The sequence below is a fragment of the Canis aureus genome, chromosome 34 (assembly GCF_053574225.1).
Source record: "Canis aureus isolate CA01 chromosome 34, VMU_Caureus_v.1.0, whole genome shotgun sequence".
NCBI classification, from domain to species: Eukaryota; Metazoa; Chordata; class Mammalia; order Carnivora; family Canidae; genus Canis; species Canis aureus.
The window spans coordinates 12,609,269-12,635,308 of record NC_135644.1 but is presented as its reverse complement, the minus strand read 5'-3'; the positions used below and the strand labels follow the sequence as shown (position 1 = coordinate 12,635,308).

The window sequence follows — 26,040 nt, the reverse complement described above, 5'->3', positions numbered from 1 at the left end:
CAGTAAGTTGGGCATCCAACTCAAGATTTTGGCCGAGGTCATGATCTTAGAGTTGTGAGGTTGAGACCTGCATTAGGGGAATTTGCTTGAAATTACCACTGACTCCACCTGCTGAAATGCGCGTACCTACCTGCATACCCGCATACTTTCTCTATCAAATCAATCAATAAAATCTTTTAAAAAATCAACCTTGATCTTAATGCCCTTATGTTAATGTTATATCATAAACCATCTTCCAAAAAGATATGTTGAAATCCTAACTCTTGGTACTCAGAGTTTGATCTTATTTGAAAATTAGTTAAGAGGGATCCCTGGGTGGCGCAGCGGTTTGGCGCCTGCCATTGGCCCAGGGCGCGATCCTGGAGACCCGGGATCGAATCCCATATCGGGCTCCCGGTGCATGGAGCCTGCTTCTCCCTCTGACTATGTCTCTGCCTCTCTCTCTCTCTCTGTGACTATCATAAATAAATAAAAATTAAAAAAAAAATTAAAAAAAAAAAGAAAATTAGTTAAGATAAGGCCATACCAGAGTAGGGTGGACCCTCAGCCCAATTATGAGTTGTGTCCTTATAAGAGGGGAAATTTGGACAGAAACATGGAGAGACAGAAGCAGAGACTGGAGCTATATACAGCAACAAACCAAGGAATGTCTAGGGCTACCAGAAGCTAAAAAGACAAGAAAGGATTCTCCTCAGGATTCAAAGGAAGTATGGCCCTGCCATGCTGACACTTCAATGTCAGACTTCTAGTCTCCAGACTGTGAAATAATACATTTCTATTGTTTTTTTTTTTAATTTTAATTTTTATTTTTATTTATGATAGTCACACAGAGAGAAAGAGAGAGAGAGGCAGAGACATAGGCAGAGGGAGAAGCAGGCTCCATGCACCGGGAGCCCGACGTGGGATTCGATCCCGGGTCTCCAGGATCGCGCCCTGGGCCAAAGGCAGGCGCTAAACCGCTGCGCCACCCAGGGATCCCCCATTTCTATTGTTTTAATCCAGTTTGTAGTATTTGTGGCAGCCCTAGGAAACTAATTCACTTGGCTAATTAATACCAATAGGAATGTTTATTGCACACTTGCCATCTTTAATGCCTGTTTTATCACAGACAGCAAGACCCACTATAAAAGATGTCTTTATGTTAGAATATATCAATCTTAGGAGAGATTATGTTTTAGCATGTAAAAGTTCTAATCTGGGGTGCCTGGGTGGCTTAGTCAGTTAAGCATCTGCTTTCAGCTCAGGTCATGATCCCAAGGTCCTGGGATGGAGCCCTGAGTCACATCAGGCTCCCTGATCAGTGGGGAGTCGGCTTCTCCCTCTGCCTCTCCCCCTGCTTGTACTCTCTCTCAAATAAATAAATGAAATCTTTATTAAAAATAAAATAAAATAAAAATAAAAAAAAAAGCTCTGAGGCACCTGAGTGGCTCAGTCGGTTAAGGGTCTGCCTTGGGCTTAGGTCATGATCCCGGAGTCCTGTGATCGAGCCCCATATTGGGCTCTTTGCTCAGTGGAGGGCCTTCTCCCTCTCCCTCTGACTCTGCCTACTTGTGCTATCAAATACATGAATAAAATCTTTTTTTTTTTTTAACTTATTATGCTGAGGACGTAGTTCTTGAATTTTCTTTTTTTTTTATTTATGATAGAGAGAGAAGGAGAGAGGCAGAGACACAGGCAGAGGGAGAAGCAGGCTCCATGCACCGGGAGCCCAACGTGGGATTCGATCCCGGGTCTCCAGGATCGCGCCCTGGGCCAAAGGCAGGCGCCAAACCGCTGCGCCACCCAGGGATCCCTGAATAAAATCTTTTTTAAAAAAAGTTCTAATTTAAGTTTTTCCTGCTTATTTACAAAAAATACAAATGACATCCAAATTTAGAAAATGGAAATTCATAAGAAGAGAGGCTTGAAATGTTGAATTTTTGAAAGACTATCCAGAAAACAGACACATCTGAATGAATATTAAGGAATATTCAGATACAGAGTAAATAAAATGACCTAATTTTTTTATGACTTTCAAGTAGTTATCTTTTTTGTAGCCTAGCATCTATGTCCAATTACAGTCCCACCAATCATTTTATTTTTTTTTCCGCCAATCATTTTATAGCTTTAGACCATTTGTTAGAAAATATAAGGAAGTTTTTTTTTTTTTTTCCCCAGAACTCTCTTACAAGAAAGTTAATATAATCACATAGGTACTGTCTTGGAAAAACTAGAGATAAATCTGAAGCAATGAAAAATATAAAACATTACCAAATTAAACCTGTGATACCCACCCCAAAATATAAAAATAAATACACCGATTAGGACAAAAAATTAAAAGGCACATTGGGTGAAGAGATGTATAGCAGAGACTGCTGTCTGTCCATACATTCCCTCTGCCCTCACAGGTCCAGTACATGCTAATGGCTTCTTGCTGTAAGGATCTATAACTCTCCCTAAGCATCATGGTCAGATCATACAAACATCAGGTGTCAGGGAGTTAACAATCCTAGAAGCAGCCCACCCCCAGTGACTGATGGATATTAGTTGATAATCACCCCAGTACCCTCATCATTCCAACAGAAAAACTAGAAGACACTTTCTACACTGTTTTCCAGAAGTTCCTAACAGAACTGAGCCCCAGCTACTCAGGTTACCTGCTTGTTTACATATAATGTCTCAGTTTCCTTCCCTTCCTGGTCTTAATTCCTCACTCCCTGAAGTGTGCCTCCTAAAATAGCTCCTAAAGAAACCACCTGCACTCCCAATTGTTGCCTCGGAGTCTACTTCTGAGGAAACCCAATCTAAGATTTTAACCTAAGTTTAGATTAAAAGGTAAAGGGTCTCATATATGACTCAAAATGGCATTGCAACTGCAAATAACACAGTCTTGAGAAAACTCCTAATGAGTTTCTTCTTAGCCTTTGTTTATAAATTACATTGTTCACATAATTTTTCAGGTTAGTGGAGATGGAATTGATCCTAAAGCCTATAACTTCTCATAAACTGGTTAGCTGTGGGAAGATGAAGAGAATTAAGACTGGTAAGTAATTGGAATACTTTTGGGTGCTAATAATGTTCTATTTCTTGACATGCAAATAGGTTTTACTAGGCTTTATTTTACAACTATTTTTTATTTTATTTTTTTTTAAGATTTATTTATTTAATCATTCATGAGAAACACAAAATGAGAGAGAGAGAGAGAGGCAGAGACACAGGCAGAAGGAGAAGCAGGCTCCATGTAAGGAGCCCGACGCGGGACTCAATCCCGGGACTCCAGGATCACACCCTGGGCCAAAGGCAGGCGCCAAACCGTTGAGCACCCAGGGATTCCCCTATTTTACAACTATTTTTTAAATACATAGAGGTCAATACATTTTTTAGGAATTTTACAATTAAAAAAAAATAAAAAGACAGGGGTGCCTAGCTGGCTGTCAGTAGTAGAGCACAGACTCTTGATCTCAGGATCATGAATTCAATCCCCATGTTGGGCCTAGACCTTACTTTAAAAACAAAAACAAAAACTTATTAGTCCTGCAGTCAGATTGATCTGGTTGAAAAACTTGGCCTGCAATTTACTAAACATGAAATCTTTAGCAATTCATAGAACCTCTTGAAATTTAGGCTTCCTCAGTTTAAACATGGAGATAATATGTATACTTGATGTTGTGAGGTTTAAATAAGATAACATATATAAAAAGTGTCCAACAATGCCCGGCTCAATAAATAAGAAAAATAAGATGTCCCTTCACTAAATGATTCAGAATTGTAAAAGATCTTAATTTTCTTCAAATTGACTTACTGATCCAACCTAAATCCTATTTTTGCTAACAACTAAAAAAAGGTTCTTAAAGCCATGTGTTTTACCATATTTACCAGTACCGGGTTTGCTATAAGAATGTACAGCATACATTCTCAGTGAGGGTGATATTACTCCTAGAGGAGCAAAAGATGGATTCTTATGGATGAAAAATACTTAGTTATTAAAATGGCTTGTGGCCCTCCAAAACTCAAGCCTATCCAACAAATCCTTACTCATTAGTATTTAATTTCTCTCATTAGTGAGAGGTTAAATTAATTAATTTTAATTAAATTTTAATTAATTTTTTTCCTTAGGGACAGTGATAGTGGAAAAAAAAAACACTGATCTATAATTTATTCTGAAGCAGCTAAATCTAATATGAGGAAAGTAAACGATGGAATTATCACAGTTTTGGGAAACAAGAAAATTAGCTTCTAATGCTTTCTATCTATCAAGAAGAGCTGAATGGGAAAAGGGAAAAGGGAATGGGGAGGTGTTCAGTTTTTTCCGTAAACACAAGTCCAAGCAATGCTTTCAAATCAGAAATTTTAGGAATATGCTTAGAAATAAGAAGAAAATACTATTACAAGGAATTTTAAAAAGCACTCAACATATTAGTCTTCTTTGAGAGAAAAAACCAGGAAACGGTAGTCCAAGAATTTAAGAAGAACCTGATGTTCCTTTCTCTCATTTCAGTAAAAAGCAATATTGATTACTTTTAAGAGTAATGTTTCTGAAAGACATAAGGATGTCAGTAAGTTTCAATAAACTAAGGAATGACTGCTTAAGACTTTATTCTAATCACTACCATGCTGTTTGGGGCAGATGAATTGCTTTCAATCACAACATCTTTCTCACAACTTTTTCCCTTTTATAAAAAGGAATATTTTTCATACCCATACTTTTAAACCCCTTCTCTGTCCTAAATTTTATACAAATTCCCTCAGATAAATCTCTCTCCTTTTCTCTATTCTATTTGAATAGGAAATACCTGTATAGCCATGATGTTAAGAGAAGTAAAATGATTTGCACTTGTTCCAGACTACCATGGAAATCAGGTCTCCCTGGTTCTAAGACCACACACCATCCACCATAATTTACTGATAGTATACTCAAGTTTTAGAGGCTGATTCTGTAATTGATTTCTTCCTTAAGGGTGTAGAACTTCCAAGGGTGCCTGGGTGGCTCAGTTAGGTGTCAGACTCTTGGTTTCAGCTTTGCTCACAATCTCAGCATCATGAGATCAAGTCCTTTGGAGAAGTTAGTCTTCAGTTCAGAATCTACTTGAGATTCTCTCCCTCTCCCTGTGGCTCTCCCCTGGCTGCTCCCTCTCTTAAATAAATAAAATCTTTAACAACAACAACAAAAACTCCCTAATCATGAGTTTTCCAAACATATTACAAATTAATAAAAAAGGGAAAAGATGCTTCCAGAAACAAGAAAATTAAAAATACACACATGTATTAAAAATACATGAAAAATTAAAGATAGAAAAATCCTTCCCATAACAAAAAAACACAAGAAGAAAATACAATTTAGGGAAGATATTACTAAATGAGGAAATAAATACTTTTTTAAAAAAGATTTTAAGTAATCTCTACACCCAACATGGGGCTCAAACCCACAACCCCAAAAATCAAGAGTAACACTCTCCACTCACTGAGCCAGCCATGTGCTCCAAGAAAATATATAATTAAGGCCATTGATTTTTTTAATGTAAAAGACCATCTGATCATGCTTAAACTAAAAGCTTCAAAACTGATTTTTGAAACATTATACTATGACTAATAATTATTCACTGTAACGTGATAAAAACACATTTGAATATTAAAGACAATGACATGTGATTTTCACTCCATAAAGACTAAAATTCTTTCTAATAGTACATTCAGTCAACCCCTATGGAAGATCAACTCCTTGTATAAATCACTTCTTCAAATCCACAAACCTCATATATTTAGTTGGAGCTCTAAATCCGTAATTTTTTCATCATTAAACTACACTTCTCTAACATTAAAACTTGAGGATATACATAGAAACTATATGAACACTCAATATTACTGCTAAATATGCTTGCTAAGAACACCTTAAATAGCCTGTCATCATGACCCTTTGTTGCCAAAAGAAAATGAGGGTGCTCCATGGTTTTTTAACAGAATTATCCTTGGATTCAAAAATTCTATAACAATTTAGACACTTTATTAGATGCATTATTTTAAAAACTTTAATCAAAAAATGAACTCAAATATCAGAGAAGCTATAAATTTTTACTTACATATTCAGGTTTTAATTTTTTATCTCCTCCTCTCACAGCCACTTTTTCTAGTTTATCTATAATGGGCCCAATCATTTCCTCATCTTTAAGCTGAAGCTCTTCGTGTATTATTTCTATATCTCGAATAGGATCTACACTTCCTTCAACATGCGTGATATCATCATCTTCAAAAGCACCTAAAATGAATTAAAGAGAAGCAATCCAATGAACAATACAGAAGGCCATTATTAAAGATTCCTAGAAGGTTAACAACTTATTTAAATTATTCTGAATTTTCGCAAGTAGGACACAGTATATATTTTTTTGTTCTATTTAGTAATATTTAGGGCACTGGCAACAAAACAGTAATTCAAGAGCCTCAACATTTCAAAAACTGATTGAAATAAATAAAATTATAATCTATACAGAAAGAAAATTATGCTCCAGAACTACTGCTATTTTCAGGTTTGGTACATTAAAAGATACTGAATTCCAGGCATGAGAGCCTGAAGTTCTAAACTGCACTGTTAGGGTTTCCAAGGGAAACCAGATTTGGGGTGGGGGGGGTGGGTGAAATCATCTGGCAGACCTCTTCCCTGCTTCAATCTACTTTATCACTGTGGTTCTGACGGTGATTAGATAATGAACCACTCAGACACACAATTTACACAGCAGCTAATTTCATCGGCCTGATTTGAGGGTATGGTTTTTAGGGGGCTATCAAAGAAGCAGATGAAGGTGCATTTGTCATATATGAGTGACAACCATTCACACTATCTGAACAAAATGGTGCTGGCCCTTATTAGAAACACATGCTATTATCACATATTTAAAGTGCAGTTGAAGCCATAATTTCAAATTGCCAACTGGAAACATAAGGGTAAAACAACCAGATATTACTGAAGCATGTGTACTGACTTTATGCCCTTTTGAAGACATAATGTGGCAACATAATTCAACTGGGATTTACTCAAATTACCAGATAAAGAACAGTATCACAAAAATGAACAAATACTGAGAAATATTAGAAACAGAAAGCAGTGATATACCCACAAAACAAAAAACACATTTATAAATAAATTAATTTAAATTACCAACTAGACTACATGCCCAAAATGAGATGTTTTCAAACATAAAGCATTGATTACTTTAGATAAAGATATCATAGGAATCATGAGACCATTTGATTGAGTTTAATAAGAGGAAAACAGTGACCATAGCTTATTCTTCCATACTGAAGACCAAGATATTCCCATTACCAGTTACAAAGAATTTTTAAATATAATTTTCTAGAATTAAAAATAAGCTGTCTGTACAACTATTCAATAATATAAATTTAAAAACACAAGGTTTTGTTGCAAGTAAAATATAAGTACTTATAACACTTAAGTATTCTTGATATAATAAATAGCGCCACATAAATGATATGAACAAAACTAGTAAGAAATGAGGATGTAGGTTATATCTTATTAGTAAACACACTGGACAGACAGTGATTTAGGTACATTTTTTGAATATTTGGAAAGTATGAAAAAAGTCTTCCTGGAAGCACAATGATATTTATCACATGTGGAGGCATCTTACACAAATGACACAATAGAGTAGGAAAATAAAAAGTTAGTTTCATGGCAGAGCAACAAAGACAGTACAGTATGGTCAGTTCAGTTATAAAAATAACTACACTTTTTATGACACTCCAAATGAAAAATATCCTATACAGTCATCTTTAAGTAAGAACCAATGAGTTAACTATAGTGATGTCTGCAACAACAGTAAATGCATCAGTAGGTTTTAAATGGCAATTTCTTAATTGTAACCCTCAATTTTAACCAAGTAGATAACAAAAAGAAACTTAGGAATTGCAATTCTTCTGGAAGCTAAGAAAATAAAGCTCTCTGATCATCTGAATTAATCCAAGCAGAAAACTAGAATAAAGGGAAATACCACTTGTCTATCTTACAACCTTTAAATTATCCTCTAGATTGCACTTTGCCTGGAGTCTGTCAAGGATTAGTCTAGAAAAGAAGTTATGACTGTATCATCACCAATTCATTCCCCTACTATAAGAAAAAAACTCAAACCACAGACCCTGTACACTCTGGATTGCACTGCTATTCCTATGCTTGAAAGTTAGTATTCTTATTTTTTATTATATTCATTTGCATGTAATGTGGGAATATACTATGAGAACTTAAATTTATTTTTTATAATATTGGCAAAAATTAAGTAAAGGGAACATTAAAGTTACCCTTTAAAACTGAATATCCTTGTGATGAAATGAGACAACTGTAAAATAGAAGTTTACAGAAATTTGGTGGCCATATGAGCAACTTCCCATTTCTTAGAACTAAAAAGTTAGAGATTACTTCCCAAAGAAAGATATGCTCCTAGGTCAACTGTACACTTCACTGTACATGAAATGTACACTTACCTACATTACAGCATTCCTCCACATCTTACCTGTTTTAATACAAGATGTAGTGGTTAGGGTAGCCCCGGTGGCCCAGCGGTTTAGTGCCGCCTTCAGCCAGGGGTGTGATCCTGGAGACCTGGGATAGAGTCCCACATCAGGCTCCCTGCATAGAGCCTGCTTCTCCCTCTGCCTGCTTCTCTCTCTCTCTCTCTCTCTCTCATGAATAAATAAATAAAATCTTAAAAAAAAAAAAAAGATGTAGTGGTTAAAAGTAAATCAGATAACATATGTAAAGTGCCTAGCAGAAAATCCCACACATAAACTCTTTCGGCAATTGGGGCATATACTATTTTCCTAAATGATGTAGGAATTAGTAATTTAGAAGAAATTTCATAGAAATATATTCAAACATTAGCTTTGAGTAATATCATTTCATGTTACTCAATTCACCTTGGAATTGTTAAAAATAAGTTTTATGAATTTATAGAGATTTCCCCTAAGTCTTCTTACTTCACCAGAACTTTTTTACCCTAGTCCATGGCCAAAGTTATTTATTTCAGCTTCATTTTAACTAAAACAATGATTATTATAATTGTTCCAATTATTATCATCATTCCTCTTTGGAGGAGACACTTTACTGATAAAGAAGAGGACTCTAGTCATTTTTAAGACTATATCACATCGGGGATCCCTGGGTGGCGCAGTGGTTTAGCGCCTGCCTTTGGCCCAGGGCGCGATCCTGGAGACCCGGGATCGAATCCCACGTCGGGCTCCCGGTGCATGGAGCCTGCTTCTCCCTCTGCCTATGTCTCTGCCTCTCTCCCTCTCTCTCTCTGTGTGACTATCATAAATAAATAAAAATTAAAAAAAAAAGTTAAAAAAAAAAGACTATATCACATCGAATTGCCTTATGAGAAAGTTATTTCCATTTCAATTCTCTTCAGTCCTTTTGAATATGTCAAAGAGAAAAATCTCAGTTTGATGCTGTTGGTATTTAATATCTAACATTTATAAACTTATCTCTTTATCAATAGAGCAGGCCTCAGTCTCAGAGCTTTAAAAGGCTAAAAAGTTTAATAAATATATAGTTTTCAATGTATTTATTTTTATTATCTTCCATTTCAGCAAATGATACTTTCCACTTAAATTAGTGACAAAGTTTCCTATTTAATTTGGTCAGAAAGTATGAGATCTTTTTTTTTTTTATAAAATCAAGAAATTTCTGAAAATATTAATTATGGTCATTTTGGTGATAGGATGTTATCTGATTTTTAAAAATTTCTTTGGTATTATTCTGTATAAAATAAGCTAATGTGATACAGCATGTGTGTGCAGGAGGGCAGGCAGTGGTCATGCCACTGTGTGATACTTAAATAGGATTAGGAAGGGATGCCTCTCTAAGATGACACTGGAGCTGAGACCAGAATGGCCAGAAGGAGGCAGTAATGTGAGGAGCTGAAGGAAGGGTTCTAAGAAGTGAGTATAAGATCCCTAAAATGGGAACAAACTCCAAGTGTTTCAGAAATAGAAATAAGGTCAGTGTGGGTGAACAGCAACAGAGGATGGTAAACAGAGGTTAAGGTGGAGAAGTAAAGCAGTTCACATATATTCGTAAGTCATGGGATTTTGGATTTTATTCTGGCTGTAATGGGAAGCCATTAATTGGAGAGTTTTAAGTAAAGAGGAGACAGGATAATAAGATATGATTTATGGTAAGAGGCCCTTTGGCTACTTTAGAAAGAACAGACTTTAAAGTAGGGGACAAGAATGATGGCAGAAAGACACAGTTAGGAGGTAGTAGTAGTAATACAGATGAGAGATGACCAGATGAGTGGTATCTTGAAATAAAACAGAGATAAAAAATGTTTGGATTGAGAATACATTTTAGAGATGGGCCAGATGTAGAATGGAAGGTCATAACTGAAAATATAAAACTGGGAGCTACCAAATATGTTTAAAATTATAGGTCAGGATGATGTCATGTGAAGAGAACACTCCAACACTCAAATATATGATGGGAAAGAGGATCTGACAAGAGTCTAAGGGGTGATAAAGAGAAATGTAAGAATATGCTCTTATAGAACTGAGGGGAAGAAAATATTTCAAGAAGGAAAGAGTATTCAACTATAGCAGATATTGTTTACAGGTAAAAGATAAGTACAGAAAGCTGACCATTGATTTTGGGAGAAGTGATTTTTTAAGAAATACTTTAATGGCTATATCTTCATTACTGTCTATTTCTTCTATACATCAGAGATGAGAATATTATGACTCAAGGACCTACCCCCTTATTTCTTATAACTCAAGAGTTATAAGAACAAAAGAACAAAATGCTGGCGTTTCTAGGTTTGTTCAGGTTTTGAAAATATTCCTCTCTATATACTCTAAATGGGCAAATTACATAAAGCAAAACATCACTAGATTTTTCACAACCTTTTAAAGAGATCTATCATTCAATAAGATGGCCCACTTAGAAATCACAGCCACTTTCAAAGTTTCTCATTCCAAGTAAGCTGACATGAACACTGAAACAAACACTGACCAACTGCAAGTTGGTAAACCAACTGATACGGAATCACTGATATCAAGAACAAAATCTGTAACATCAAGTCATGTAAGAGGCTTTGGAATTCTCCGAGGCAGTTCTGGGCCAAAAGACAGTAAAGCAATGTCTTTAGAGTCAGGAAAGAGACTGTCACTCAAGAATTTTATAACCAGCCAGTCTGTTTTTCAGGGATAGAGATTAGTGGTAAATAGACTCTGCATTAATAAACTCTAAGCAAGACTGAATGACTGCAAAAATTATGTTAACAAAGTAGAACATCTGTATTTATAAACTAAGAAAAGTTAAGAATAATGACACTAAAATTTGGAGATGAGGAAGAGGAGGTAAAAACATAATAAGTGTGTTATTTTCCTCATCTTTCCCAGTAAGGCATCAATAGACGGACAGATAAAGATGAAACAAGTAATTAAAAAAGAATTTCTCCAATCTTTTAGTGTTCGCATGCACCTCTTTCTTAACTCTAGCAAGGATCATGTGCTCGCTTCGGCAGCACATATGCTCTAGCAGGATCATTTAAGAGAACATATCTCTTGTGGGAAAAAAATTACCTGAAGTTCAGTCATTTTTTCTGTATTACTTTGGTTCGTTTTCTTTCAAACCCAGTAAAATAAAATGTAGTATTCTATTTTTTAAAGAAAAATTTTATTTGAGAGAGAGAGCACAGGTAAGGAGAGGCAGAGGGAGAAGCAGACTCCCCATTGAGCAGGGAGCCCGATCTGGGGCTCTCAATCCCAGGACTCAGATCATGAGCCAAAGGAAGCCCGCCGCTTAACCTGACTGAACCACCAAGGCACCCCTGTAGTATTCTATTTAAAATACAATACCTAATTCTATTTAAAATAGCACTTTAATAATCACATTTATATAAAATTGTTTCTCTCAATGACACTGACCAAATGCTAATAAAATAACTCCTGGGCAGTGAGCTACTGAGCAATTTTTAAATCTTAACAGTTTGGTCTTGCTTTAAAGTTTTTATACTGAAGATGCATTGTTCGCACAAGTCATTTTTCAAATCATTTTTTAAACAAACAAATTTAACTTGCACAAAAATTTGCACAAATTTTACTTAAAATTTTGGTTTTGCAGTGACAAGCCACAAGGAGAAAATCTTTATCACCACAGAAATAATTTTATGCCTATGCATTTTTATATGTATAAAATAGGTGACTGAAAATAATACCAACTAAAGTAAAGCCTCCTTATCAAAAGATTTGTTATAGGAGAAAGTTGGACCATAAGCTAAGCTGAGAATGGATTCCATCACAAAGATTTTTTTACCCATCATTCCTGCAATGTTTCCTTTCATAACAAAACACCTTTCTCAAATCTTCCTGACTTCTCTCATATTTCCAACACTTTTTTCTTTTACTTCCCAGCAGCAAAGACTTAATCTTTCTCCCTTCATAGGGAAAATGCATGGGATGTTTGGAACCATCCAAGCCCTTTTTGTTTTTACCCAATCTCCCTTCTTTCCAGCAGTGAAAGAGGAAACATTACCTTCTATTTAAGGCCTATCTGTTTATTGTTTCTGCTACGGATCTTTTTTTTTTTTTAAGTTTTTTTTTTTTTTAAGATTTTATTTATTTATTCATGAGAGACACACACATAGAGAGAGAGAGAGAGAGAGAGAGAGAGGCGCAGAGACACAGGCAGAGGGAGAAGCAGGCCCCATGCAAGGAGCCCGATGTGGGACTCGATCCCAGGATCCCGGTATCACGTCCTGAGCCAAAGGCAGATGCTCAACCACTGAGCCACTCAGGCATCCCTGCTACGGATCTTATCCTCTCCCAAGGAAATTCACTCCATAGATTGTTACTTGGATTTTTTGAGACCTCAATCTATTACACACCTCTCTTTCTCTCTCTCTCTCTCTCTCTCTCTCTCTGCAGTATTGGTAGCATCTCCATTTCCAATAATATTCTCCCAATAACATTTAAGCAGGCTTAGGATTCTACAGTAAATCAATCATGTCAGTCACCCTTAGACATTAATCCTCATTCTAGTATTGCTTTCTTTTCTCCGGTTCAGAGCGGATTTTTTTTTTTTTAACTTTTATTTATTTATGATAGTCACATAGAGAGAGAGAGAGAGAGAGAGAGAGAGGCAGAGACATAGGCAGAGGGAAAAGCAGGCTCCATGCACCGGGAGCCTGACGTGGGATTCGATCCGGGGTCTCCAGGATCGCGCCCTGGGCCAAAGGCAGGCGCCAAACCGCTGCGCCACCCAGGGATCCCCAGAGCGGATTTTTTAAAAGTATCTATACCTGCTCTACCTCTTTACTTCCTACTTAAAATTTAACCCATTACAGTATGGTATGCCTCCACCATGTTACCAGAAATTGATCTCAAAAAGAAGCCAATGATTTGTCTTCATGATGCTAAGTCAAGTAGCTATTCTTCAGGAATTCTGAGTGACCCCTCAAGAGCATCCAACTTCAGGACACTGACATAGTCTCTTTCACTGACTCCTTGTAACCAGATTCTCCTGATTTTCTATTTTCTCCAATCATTTCTTCTTAGGCTATTCCTTTTCTTGCTCTAACTACCATATATAAATGTTGATGCGTCTCTTAGCTATATTCTCTTATCCCTCTATTACACACTCATCAACAGAATTTCCAGTCCAGAACTCCTCTGAGTGGTTCCAGTATATTCTGAGGTCAAAGCAAATAAGATGAACCAAAAATTCTTTTTGGTTATTATATAAACCATTTTTATTATAAAATCTATTCAAAAAATACTTTAGTATAAACGGATTGAAGTTTGATCAATTTACTCATTCATTCATGCAAAGTCTAATATCTTTTTTTAAACAAACATACATATATACATTTATTTATTTGTTTGTTTGCTTATTTATGAGAGAAAGAGAGAGAGAAGGGGGAGGAGGGGCAGAGGGAGGACAAGGACAAACAGAATCTCCACTAAGCACAGAGCCTTGGGGTAGGAGGCAGGGAGCTTGACTTTGCAACCCTGAGATCACAACCTGAGCCAAAACCAAGAGTCAGATGCTTAACCTACTAAGCCACCCAGGGACCTCTCAAAGTCTAATATCTTATTCTATAGAAACTTGAATAAGAAAGATAAATCTATACTGTTTTGGATGCTAAATCTAACTGGGAAAGATTTTAAGAATAAAAATATACTTGAGAAACTTAAGACTTTGGTGAACTGCTTTGCCTTATTTCTACTTAAATTTGGATTGTATTCAGTTTTCAGAAGGAAAGCATCCTAGCTAGCTATAGAAATAGATTTTAAAATACATGATGTATCTAAGTGTACAGACTACAAAACAGTACTTTATATAAAACACTTGTCACAGAAACCTTGTATTCCAAATTGCATGTTGGGAATAAGAGAGTGTGTGGTGAGGATGGACCTATAGGACTTAAGGTTTTTCATCCCTTACCACTACACAATATAGAGATAAGGAATTCCTTGGTATTTAACCAGTGTATAAACTGCTACCCTCTCAACACGTTTGTAAACCACAATATGATTTGCTAAATACAAGTTCCCCATTTAAAGAAAGCTTGCTTATATATCTAACAATATGCTAAGCCTTTTGAGAATTAAAAACAAAAATCAAAATGACAGGACCTTGGTCAATGAGTGGACAATGTGGTTGGAAAAACAAGTATAATCTAATAATGAAAAGAATAATACTCACTAACAAGGACTTTAAATATACTGCCAAAGTCCTCTAGGATACCAATGGGAGGTAAGGGGCAGGCAGGATGAACAGTGAGATGTAATTAAAGAAAATAATGTCAACTAGATAAAAGCAACGAGAGAGAGAGAGAGAGAGAGAGAGAGAGAATCATGACAAGGTTTCAAGCCAAAATATCTTTATTTGCATTTTAAAAAGCAACAATACATGTAAGCTTCAAAGCCCAAGTCAAGTAGGAAACCAAAAGGTATTATATAACTAAAGTACAGACTCTAGGGATCCCTGGGTGGCGCAGCGGTTTGGTGCCTGCCTTTGGCCCAGGGTGCGATCCTGGAGACCCGGGATCGAATCCCACATCGGGCTCCCGGCGCATGGAGCCTGCTTCTCCCTCTGCCTGTGTCTCTGCATCTCTCTCTCTCTCTGTGACTATCATGAATAAATAAATAAAATCTTTAAAAAAAATAAATAAATAAAGTACAGACTCTAAGAAAAATAAATAAGTAAAAATTAAGTATAGACTCTAGGAAAAAAATTACTACACAAATAAATTAAAGCTTAAATCATAGCACCAAAACATCCGGTATGCCACATAACTTCACAAATTCTTTCCATTTCACCTATGTGGTAAAAAATAAGTGTTTCAAACATTTGTATTCTAACCCAGAGTCCCATCCAAAATCACTAAAAGATTAGGAGCCACATTACTAAACCAGTAGAAAAACAATGCTAGAAATCAGAACAAGGATAGCCTTGAAAATAGCTCAGGAAAATCCTTACCTTTTCAAATTTCTAATCCATTCTTCAAACAAAGTCCTACTTTGTGTCAGAACTATGATTCCCAACTTCCTTATAATTTTATAGGTCATTAATATTTAAAGAGAAGGGAGAGAGCTAAATTCGTATTGGCAACTCACTTAATATCAATATTCATAAATATTGGAAAATGCCAGTTCCTATTTACTTTCCATAAATGACGTGACAATTCCTTATTGTATGGTAGAGAAGAGTGTTGTATATTGAACACTCTAGATGCTCTGATTTAGTAGTGTAGTTCAAGCCCAGCTTTAAAGGTGCACCTTAAAATTTTAATCTACATAAAGCCTCTTCTCAACAATAAAAGCAATTTGAGCAAAAACAGAGTCTAATTTATAGCTGGACCTGAAGCTTATAATATTTCTTTATCTCTGTATTAAATAAGATGTGTCGTTTAAGCTAGTTAAGTTACAAAGTGGAAAAAGAGCATCAATTTATTATATTTACTTCAAAAATCAATTTACCTTCATACAGATATCAGAAAACAAAGAGAATCTGGGAACACAGAAAAGAACCAAAAAATCATTCTGCTAACAGAATTCTGCTAAAAAGTATATAGATTTAAGCCTCTAAGCTTTCAGAGTTTGAAGCAAATGAAAAGGGTTCTATCAATCAAATATTAATAATTTTAAGTGGATATATTTATAGACCTCTGGAGAAATAAATTATTTTGTAAACATATAAAAGTGAAAATAATTGGTCTAGGAATGTAAACTGTTAATTACTTGATGCAATGGCATAAGCAGGATAGTATACCTAGACTTGGTGGGTTGTACTTATTTACAATAACAAATCAATCAAAAGTAGCCTTTAAAGCCTTTAACCTTCATTTTCTGGGGGAAAACCTATTATTTGAGATTTAGCAAAGGCCCCCAAATAATCCAGTCTATGCTTCAGGCTAACTGTTTAATGCTGGAATAGAAAATAGAACTATGAGCAGCCAAAAGAATTTGCTTTTGCTTTGCTTCTCTTCTCTCTCCTCTCCACTCTCACATAGAAAACTAAATCCTGGCCAAGAGGAAGAAAAACTACCATCCCTCTGACATATTCATAAATTAACCAAGGTTTTCAAAAAGCTTTATAAAATAAAATGCACATGTGGCTGACTTTCAGAAACTAATCTAAAATTAAAGAAATTATAAATGACTTATGCAGGACTTTTAACAAAGTAATTGATTTATATGGAAGCAATCAAGTAATGCTAGAAGTAAAAAAAATAATCCCCAATCTTGAAACAAATAGATATTTAGGAGAGAATAATAAAGTAGGCCAGTCGAGTTCTGAGAAAATTTTAGAAATTTTGGTGTAGGGGTATTCCCGGGTGTCTAAGTGGTTTAGCGCCGGCTTTCGGCCCAGGGCGTGATCCTGGAGTCCCGGGATCGAGTCCCATATCAGGCTCCCTGCATGGAGCCTGCTTCTCGCTCTGCCTGTGTCTCTGCCCCTCTCTCTCTCTCTGTGTCTCTCATGAATAAATAAATAAAATAAATAAATTAATTAAATTTTAAAAAAAGAAATTTTGGTGTATTATTTTCTAATTTTAAGAGTTCATGTAAGTTAAAAAATTTTTAATAACTCAAAAACAAAACATTAAGTAGGAAGAATGAGATGACCAAAGAGAAAAAAATTTATAGACATAAAGACATGAAACCAGTAAAGCTGAAGCTTATTATTAGTGCAGTAGCAAGCAAAAACTCCTTTAGGTTATTACTGATACCACTTTACTGATCAAAAGCACATTACAATAGCATACAAGATATTTCTTTAAATATAGAGAACACCAAAAAGCTCTGCCTGACACTTACTGCTATGATACTTATATTGTAGATAATTAGACATCCACACCATTAAAGAATCCTTAAAGTCACTTAATAGTTTTGAATTATAACCCAGAGTCAACACCTGTACTTAATTATTTCAACTGCTCGAGGCTTTTACATTTTTTTTTGAGGCTTTTACATTTTTAGTTGCAGAAACATTATTAAGTCTTTTTAAAAAGATTTTATTAATTTATTCATGAGAGAGAGAGAGAAAGAGAAAGAGAAAGAAGGGGGCAGAGACACAGGAGAGAGAAGCAGGCCCCATGCAGGGAGCCCTACGCAGGACTCAATCCCGGGTCCCCAGGGTCATGCCCTGGGCCGAAGGCGGGTGCTAGACCCGCACCCGCCGAGCCACCAGGGGATCCCGAAGTCTTTTTTTTTTTTGCATATCAATTCTTTCCAAAGAAGTAGGCAGAAAAGTACCTTAATGAAAATTAATATTCATCTCTCAATAATATTTTTACTTCTTATTCTATAGAATAGATACCTTATAAATGTATAAAAGGCAACTTTAATCAACAATATTTTAAATTAGTATTTACTGAGATTCTGCTCTACCTCTAATGCTGAGCGAGCTGCTTTTGTTGTATTAACCGTTTCAATAGCCATCTCGCTAACTTCCTAACTCTGAAATATCATTTACCCTTCTGCCAGTAGAAAAAGCCCTCTCTAAAATGGCCTTGGCCTACCCTCACTCTCCACAAACCCTCAGTTCAAGTCAAACTTGAGCTGACTCATGAAGCTCAGAAAGTTCTGCACATTCAACTGTCACTATTTTTGCCCATTTTCTTCTGTGGGCCTCAAAGTCATAGAGCCTTTCCATTACAAATCAAATCCGCCCCTAAAATGCATAGTTTAATTTCCCCTCATCTTACAAGACAATTCTAGAGGAGTCCAGGTTTAAATGTCTACTATACCTGAGTTATTAGAGGAGTTGTAGGGACTTGTTTGAAACAAAGTATGGTAAAATTTGTGGCTCAATATTAACCTAAATATGGCTCCTAGGATGATCCATGTTTATAACTTTTTCAGAGTTATGTTGTAAGCAGGAGAAAAACTGCACAGAGAAATTAACAAAAACTAGAATTTTATCTTTACTAGCAGTATTATAAACAATGAATAAAGGAGTCACGTAGACTCTGCCATTCACAATATAAACTGAACAGCAAATCAGAGCTATAATTTTTCTAATGGTGGTGCCCATTAATAGCTCACCTTTTTTTTTAATAGCTCACCTTTTAATCAAACAGATCCATTCTCAATAATTTCATCTTATATTTTCAGTGCTGTTACTCATCCTTCTGCATGGAATAGTCTTCTTCCCTATTTCTACCTTTCAAGAAAAGTTACATATCTTTCACGGCCTTAATTAGATGTCACTGAAATGGTATCTCCACGATACCTTCTCTAACTATATCTGTTCTCTGAACTGCTAACAATACCTATTTTATTCACATGATCTGTAGCATGTATATCTAGTAATAGAATATGTGATTCTACCTCCTAGTTACCTAAGCTTGAGGATTCTCTTATGCCTTTCTAGTTCTCTTCAGTGCCTTGATCTGAGCTGATACACAATTAGGCATTAGGTGAAGTGAAGAATAAAGGAATCAATGAATGAATGAATGTTTCAAGCACTCATTAGCACTCAGGATGAAAAACTGTTAGAGGGGAACTATAGATTCTAGATGAAGCTAGACATGCAGCACAACAGCAAAGGATCAATTTCACAGCACACAATAAGATATTTAGCAAGTATTTCAAAGAAACCAGTGCTAAGCATGTCAATCACATAAATTAAAAGAGTAAGTAAAACATAAAACATGGCAAACTGTAATAACAGATGTGAGAAGTTTTTGTGTTTCATCTCTTCACCTTTGAACTGCTTGACTATTAGTGATGAATATTCATTTAGTTATTTGCTGAAAAATTCTTGGGTGTACTGTACTGGATTATGTATTATGTCATGATTTTTAAAATTTATAAATCAAATTAAGAAAAAAACATACCTATAAGCTATAACTAAGATCAATAAATGCAAAAGAGAAAAGGAGAGAGAAGGGATTAATCAGCACAAATCAGGATTAAGGAGGGAAGGCTTGAATACAGATGAGGACTTTCAGGAGCAGATAACAGCAAACAGAAGCAGACTCAAGAGGAGATCACAAACAGAATGGAAATATAAGTATAGCAGAAGTGAGTAAGGGCACCAATTCTGGAATCAGACTACATGGATTCAAACCTAACCTAGGTTTCAAGACTATCTGATTCATTAGTTATGTGATTAATTTCTCTGAGCCTTAGTTTTCTTATCTGTAAAATATAGAAACTATAATACTTGCCTTGTAAGATTGTTCTGAAGACTAAAAACGATCATATACATGAAAATCTTAGGATGGTGCCAGATACATAGTAAGTACTTAGGATACGTTAGCTATCCTGATAAATGACAAGCTAAAAACAAGTATATACCAAGATTTCTCAGTCTTGACACTACTAACATTTTGGGCCATATAACTCTTTGTTGTGGGTGTTGTGTGTTATATGGTGTTTAACAGCACCCCTGGCCTCTACAAACTAGATGCCTGGAACATACACATGTGCACACATACAGGCAAACAAACACTCCAGCTGTGAAGATAAAAAATGTCTGCAGATGGGCACCTGGCTGGCTCAGTTGGTGGAGTGTGTGACTCTTAGTTCTGAGGCTGGGAGGTCAAACCCCATATCAGGTGTAGAGATTACTGAAAAGTAAAAATCTTTAAAAAGAAAAAAAAAGGTCTCCAAACATTGCCAATCCAAAGCTGAAAACCACTGGTGTACACTAATAGACAAAGGATGTCCTATAAAACAACCAAAAAGATACTACCACAGGTTCAAATATGCAGATATGAATTGATGGAAAACTTCATCTTCTTTTTTTTTCCTTAGAGGGGTAAGAGGGACAGAGGGAGAGGGCAAGAGAGATCTTAAGTAGGTATGGGGCCCAACATGGGGCTCTATCTCACGACTCCGGAGATCATGACCTGAGATGAAAACAAGAGTCAGATGCTTAACCAACTGAGCCACCCAGGCTCTCCTCAATTGATGGAAAGCTTCTAACACTGATGGAAGAATTGAAATTTAATCTCTTACACTATAAAATATCAAGAGAGACTTTCAGAGAACTCTTGTGATCCTGCTCTTGCTTATTCACTCACACTCTCTTTAAATGATTCTATCAATTTTATACCAGATCTAGTAGTTTGGAGAGATACTGATGGTTGCACACAAAGCAGTAGATTATTGGTTACTAGTTACAGAAAGAATATGAAAGGGTTCAAATCTAAAAAAATAAATAAAATTTTTACAAAGATTTTTGTGTCTTCTATTGGGTAGGGAGAATGGTATCAAATTGAGAAGAAATGAAATGTGGTCAGTCATAAATTGGAGGTATATAATACCTAGTTAAAGATACAATTACTAGACCTATTTTAAAAGCGTTTACTGAATGTTAATCACAAAGAGAATGATGCCAGGAGCAGGAAGGCAAATTTCAGAGATGAGAAAAAGCTGAATAAGATTAGTTTCTGCCTTCAAAGATGTTTACAGTCTAATAGGGGAGAAAGATCAGCACATAATTAATATAAAAAAATAAATCCAGGATGAAGGGAAGCAGGGAGGGGGTCAGTATTCAGTATAAGCTGATGGAAAAAGACAGTCTCAAGGTTTCAAAATGGAACACTGGAGTTATGTAGATGCCATTTAAAATTTAGATTAAGATTCATGAACAGGTTTTGACGGAAGTATAAATTATTTTTTAATCCCATATTTAAGTGTATTGATGCTGTGATAAGAGATAATATTGTCTCCGCTAGAGTTTGAAACTGGTGTTTAAATGCTAGAAAAATGTAAACATGTGACAGGTATTAATCAGTCAAGTAAATGGCTGGCTATTAACTTTAAAAATAACTATTTTATAGCTTTATCTATAATATCAATGGATTATGACTTTTACTCAGTTTTTCTAAATATGGGGGGTAGTAGAAGGAATAGAAAAGGGAGGACTCTGGTGTTAGAAAAGGAAAGTGATGATTTGACTAAATCCACATTCAACAACAGAGAACACATTTGTGGGTCTAAGTGAAAAGTACTATGAAGGTAGAGGTCTTAAAACCAGGTAACATACCTCACAAAATAATTACATCCTTAAATACAATAATCCAAAGCTCTAACACAAAAGACAAAAAACTAGAGAGGTCAAGGGCAAGTAAGCAATCACATCTTAGGGAGCATATTGTGTAAGGTAGGGCACTGCATCCCCAATGGTCTTCCAACCCAATTCACTCTAATTGACTCAACAAAATGAGTACCAACTGCCTGAGAGCATTCTAGAATTTTACTGCTATCCTAAAATCCTAGAGATCCAGCCATCACAATCAGTATTTAGGCCGGAGCAAACAATCGCCACCAGGTGGTGCCAAACCAAAGACAGTACCAGAATGGACCTGCCCGGGCCTGCACCTTGTCATACCCCGCACCTGCCCTGGAACTAGCTGTGCAGGTCTGCCCTAGTCATTTAACTATCTGGCAATAAAGTCACCTCATATTTTATGCAAATGAAACTTTTAGACCCATGTAGTCCATTATGACAAGCATTAAAGGGCATGTTACTATAATACATTCTTTGGGGGGCCTAGGGGATGGATGATAATTTGGGCTTATTTAAGAAGTCTAGCTACAAATAGTACCACTTATCATCCATGGCTTCAGTTACCTGCAGCCAACTATGGTCTGCAAGCAGAGGCTCTTCCTTCTGATGCATTGTCAATAGGTCTATAGTAGACTAACACTACATCACAATGCCTATATCCTTCACCTAATTTCATCTCACCACACAGGCATTTTATCATCTCACATCATCACAAGAAGGGTGAGTACAGTAAGACATTTTAAGATAGAAAGACGTTAACTTTCATTCACATAACTTTTATTACAATATGTTGTTATAATTGTTCTATTATTAGTTATTTTATTAATCTCTTACTGTGCCTAAATTATAAATTAAACTTTATCACAGTATGTATAGAAAAAAAACCAATATATTAATTAGGATCAGTACTACCCTGGTTTCAGGCATCCATGAGGGCTCTTGGGATGTATCTTCCACACGTAAGGGGGGACTACTGTACAAAGGAACAGATTAAAATTTTTTTTTGGCTTTAGGCTTTACTTCAGTAATATAAATGCAAATTAATTCTTAAAAACAAAATAACTAAGAATGCAGTGTGCTAAAAGTTCTAAGACTTTAAATAGTTAAATATAAACAATGAAATCTTCAAGGCTTTCCTACATGGCTCTACTAATGAACCATGATCTTCAACAAGAGAGAAAGGATATGATATCACTGATCCCCCTGAAGAAAGTTAAATGATCCTTTAGTTCTTTTGTCTTTAGAGCACAAAACATGGGGGCTATAGTAAAACAAATCAGTAAGACAATCTCCTACCACATCCGCAATGTTAAAAAAAAAAAAAAAAAAAGTCTCTCTAAATTCCTATAAATATTACCTCAAATTTTCCAGTAAGAGACTTCATAGCAAACTTATTCCCCTCCATCTCCATCCTATCTCCACCACCACCAGACTTTAGCACTGCTTATATGTTATACCTGTCAAGATCTGATGACTGTATGTTATGTATTCATCTGAACAGAACCACTACACTTAGTTACAGGCTATCATCAACCAATTCATTCTCTTGCTAAAATCAAGTCATCCAATTACTCCTTGACTAATCAAGGCTGTTTTGGCTTTTTCTTTTTTCAAAAGGTACTCAACAGCATAAACAGTTCACTTACAAGAAATGGAAAGGGGCTAATCAGCAGAATTATTGTTTTGCTGCTACAATTTGCAGTATTTAAATTTAGTTGCTGATTGGACTGAAAGTTTTATGATATAGCATATGAAACTAGTTTAATACAACTGTGAAGCTGTGTAGCTGTATTGTCTTGTCATGGCTACACTGGTCTACTTTGTAGGATAGACAATTGACTACTTTCTTTAAAATAAAGATATGTTAAAAATAAGTTTCAGTATACTTTCCCATATATATTGGTTTTATAAGGGTAACATGCTATTAGTTCCTGAGCATTATTTTTAGAGTTAGCAACAGTGTGCATACATACATATGCTGTAAAAACCCACAACTGCTAGGGGTCTTAATTTACATTTATTTTGGCTTCTAAGCAGCAATAAAGAGATATTATTTAATTATTTGATCATTTAAGAATATAAGGATTACGTAGAAGAGGTACATTTATATAAATACACATTACCTCACAAAAAAACTGGATACTATATTTCTAAAATGGGGATTATTTCAATTACAAGAATAATTCTGCATGTACACAGACTGTAAAATGAAACTAATATCCATCAGTACTGCTACTCAACGTATAGTATGAGAGAATATTTAACAGAACGACTAAAGACTAACAGTACTGCTACTGATGTATAGAATGAGAGAATTTTAACAGAATGACTAAAGACTGAAATCTAAACACTAACCTAAAACCCTGAATTTTTTTCACTCAAAACAAAAACTTTGTGTCAAAATCTTGACTGAAAATTTTCAAGAGAGATAAGATCCATTCTTTAAACTCAGATTTACCTTGTTAAATACAGAGATACATTAATTAAAAGGACAGATCTTATTCTGTAAGAGGAAGATATGGTTTTATAGTAAAATGAATAGTTACACTTTTTAAAAAAACTTAACACTACCAAATTTCTTATACATTAAATGCTGTGCATTAACCATCAACCGGAACTTACATATTTACATATAGGAAGGAAAACATAAATACACATAAACAGGATTAAAACGAGTTCTAAATCTTTTATATATGTGCATATATATTACCTAAGTAATACTCTATAGGAACGTATTTTGCATGCTAAGATCCATCTAAAAATGAAATACAGAATTGTAAAATTATACTTCCATTAAAAGTCTGATAGGGTCACTTAACATACACATAAACATTTCGGAAAAGCCTTATTTTAACAAATGCACTGAAAAGGTATACAAATCCTAGCACATTTCAAATCAACCATGTTTAATTTCTAAAAAATGTTATTTTAGTAATTTTTAAACAATTTAATCTGGCTTATCTATGGTGAAATTCAAGGAAGCAAATAAAAACTAAAGTAACAGAAACCTAATATTCCTTAAAGCTGAATATTTCTGAGTCAGCACACCTGCCAATATATTAAAAATAAGTAAAATCAACTACAAAAGTGATAAATCAAATGCCATGGTAGACTTGACTTCTCGAGACAGCATTTTCAGTCGTCTTTTGTGGCTTTGTTTGGCGCCATAGTCCTTTAAGTTTTGTCTTCATAAAGCCCTAACTAGTTGTAATCATTTGCAGCCTAATTGTGGACATTTATCTGCTTTTCTTATGCATAGAACATAGCTATTAAAGCTGAATGGTGATGGTGTGAAGTATAGGTTAAATTGGGTGAAATTAAAGCAAATTACTCCGGGATGTGGAAATCTGAAAATAGAAACCACCAATGATTTGCAACCCTCTTGATGATCAGCTTCACAGAACCCTAAACGACAAGAAAACTTACATATTTTAAAGTTAACTAGGTTTTTAAAAATAATATGTATAAATGTATTTTTAACTACATGCATTTCTTAGTAATGTTGGAAAGATTATTTGTTTAACTCAGCTGCAATGTGAAAAAGATCTCAGGTTTCTATTTTAAATAGTGCAGTTCATTTCTTAAATGAGATTTCCTTTCTGTCATATAAATTTTTACCTATAAAAATTCATCCAACTATGTCAAACACAATCTATACATATTATCATATATTATTCTGCTAAGTTTTAACTCTGAATAAAATTATTAATCCTGGAGATGATATAACACTGAAGTTATGGTAATAAAAGCAAATTAAAAATACAAACATAAATGTATTATACCTATAGGCATACTTATATATGTCGTATATAAATCTGCATGTGTGACTAGCATAGAGAAAAAAAATACAGAAACCTAGAAATAAAGTATTAATATACAAAAATATTACTTTCATTTATCTAAAATCTTATTACTTCATCCACAGTTTGGATACAGACAATAAAACACATCCATTCGTACCTTGCATGTTTTCTCAGGCAAGCAAGCAGAGAGAGTAGTATAAAATATTTACCAGACCACAATTTAGATGAGCTTACTCTAAAGCTGGAAAAAATTTCTAGCAATGAAACTGACATCCTTTTATTGACTGCTATGCAGAAAGTGTATGTTGATATCTGGGGAGAGAGAAAATTAGAGGATATGGCCTACAACCTTCAAGGAGCTTCCAGTCCAGTTGGAGAAATAAGACAAGCATATATAACTAAATCATGGCTGCATGAAATAGTGCCTACTACATAAAGAGAGCTTCTGAACTCAAAGATAAGAATGAAAGGGCAAAAGGGGTTGGGGAAGAGGGTCACAGAGAATGTTTGGACCTTAGAGAATAAAACGCAAAGAGGTACAGCAAAGACAAGGCAAAATGCGTAAGGTACATTCAAAGCACAAAGAGCAAATGTGTCTGAAGAAAATTTAAGAACAGAAAAGTGAGCAATGAGAAACATACTAATGCTTAACAATGAAAAGCCTTAAACACTAGGCAGAAAATGGAATTCCCAAGAAGGCATGAATGTTTTACAAGAGGCAATAACATA

At 35.2% G+C, this 26,040-nt stretch overlaps 1 protein-coding gene and 1 long non-coding RNA gene across 13 annotated transcripts in view; one reads left to right on the top strand and one right to left on the bottom strand.

Annotated features, from left to right (window-relative positions):
- Nucleotides 1-26,040, bottom strand: part of OLA1 (Obg like ATPase 1) — a 164,567-nt gene that overhangs the window by 56,151 nt on the left and 82,376 nt on the right. For 2 of the 4 annotated variants that reach the window (XM_077883442.1, XM_077883443.1), the window contains one exon: nt 6,057-6,232. In XM_077883442.1, coding sequence (XP_077739568.1) covers nt 6,057-6,232 — 176 coding nt within the window. Of the gene's footprint in view, nt 1-6,056; nt 6,233-8,495; nt 8,515-18,551; nt 18,627-26,040 lie in introns of those variants that run through there. The other 2 variants (XM_077883444.1, XM_077883445.1) reach the window with 2 other exon arrangements.
- Nucleotides 21,710-26,040, top strand: part of LOC144304851 (uncharacterized) — a 131,356-nt gene continuing 127,025 nt past the window's right edge. For 5 of the 9 annotated variants that reach the window (XR_013371845.1, XR_013371841.1, XR_013371848.1 and 2 more), the window contains exons 1-2: nt 21,711-21,859; nt 22,197-22,228. This is a non-coding gene — a long non-coding RNA (uncharacterized LOC144304851). Of the gene's footprint in view, nt 21,860-22,196; nt 22,229-26,040 lie in introns of all 9 variants that reach the window. The other 4 variants (XR_013371843.1, XR_013371842.1, XR_013371846.1 and 1 more) reach the window with 3 other exon arrangements.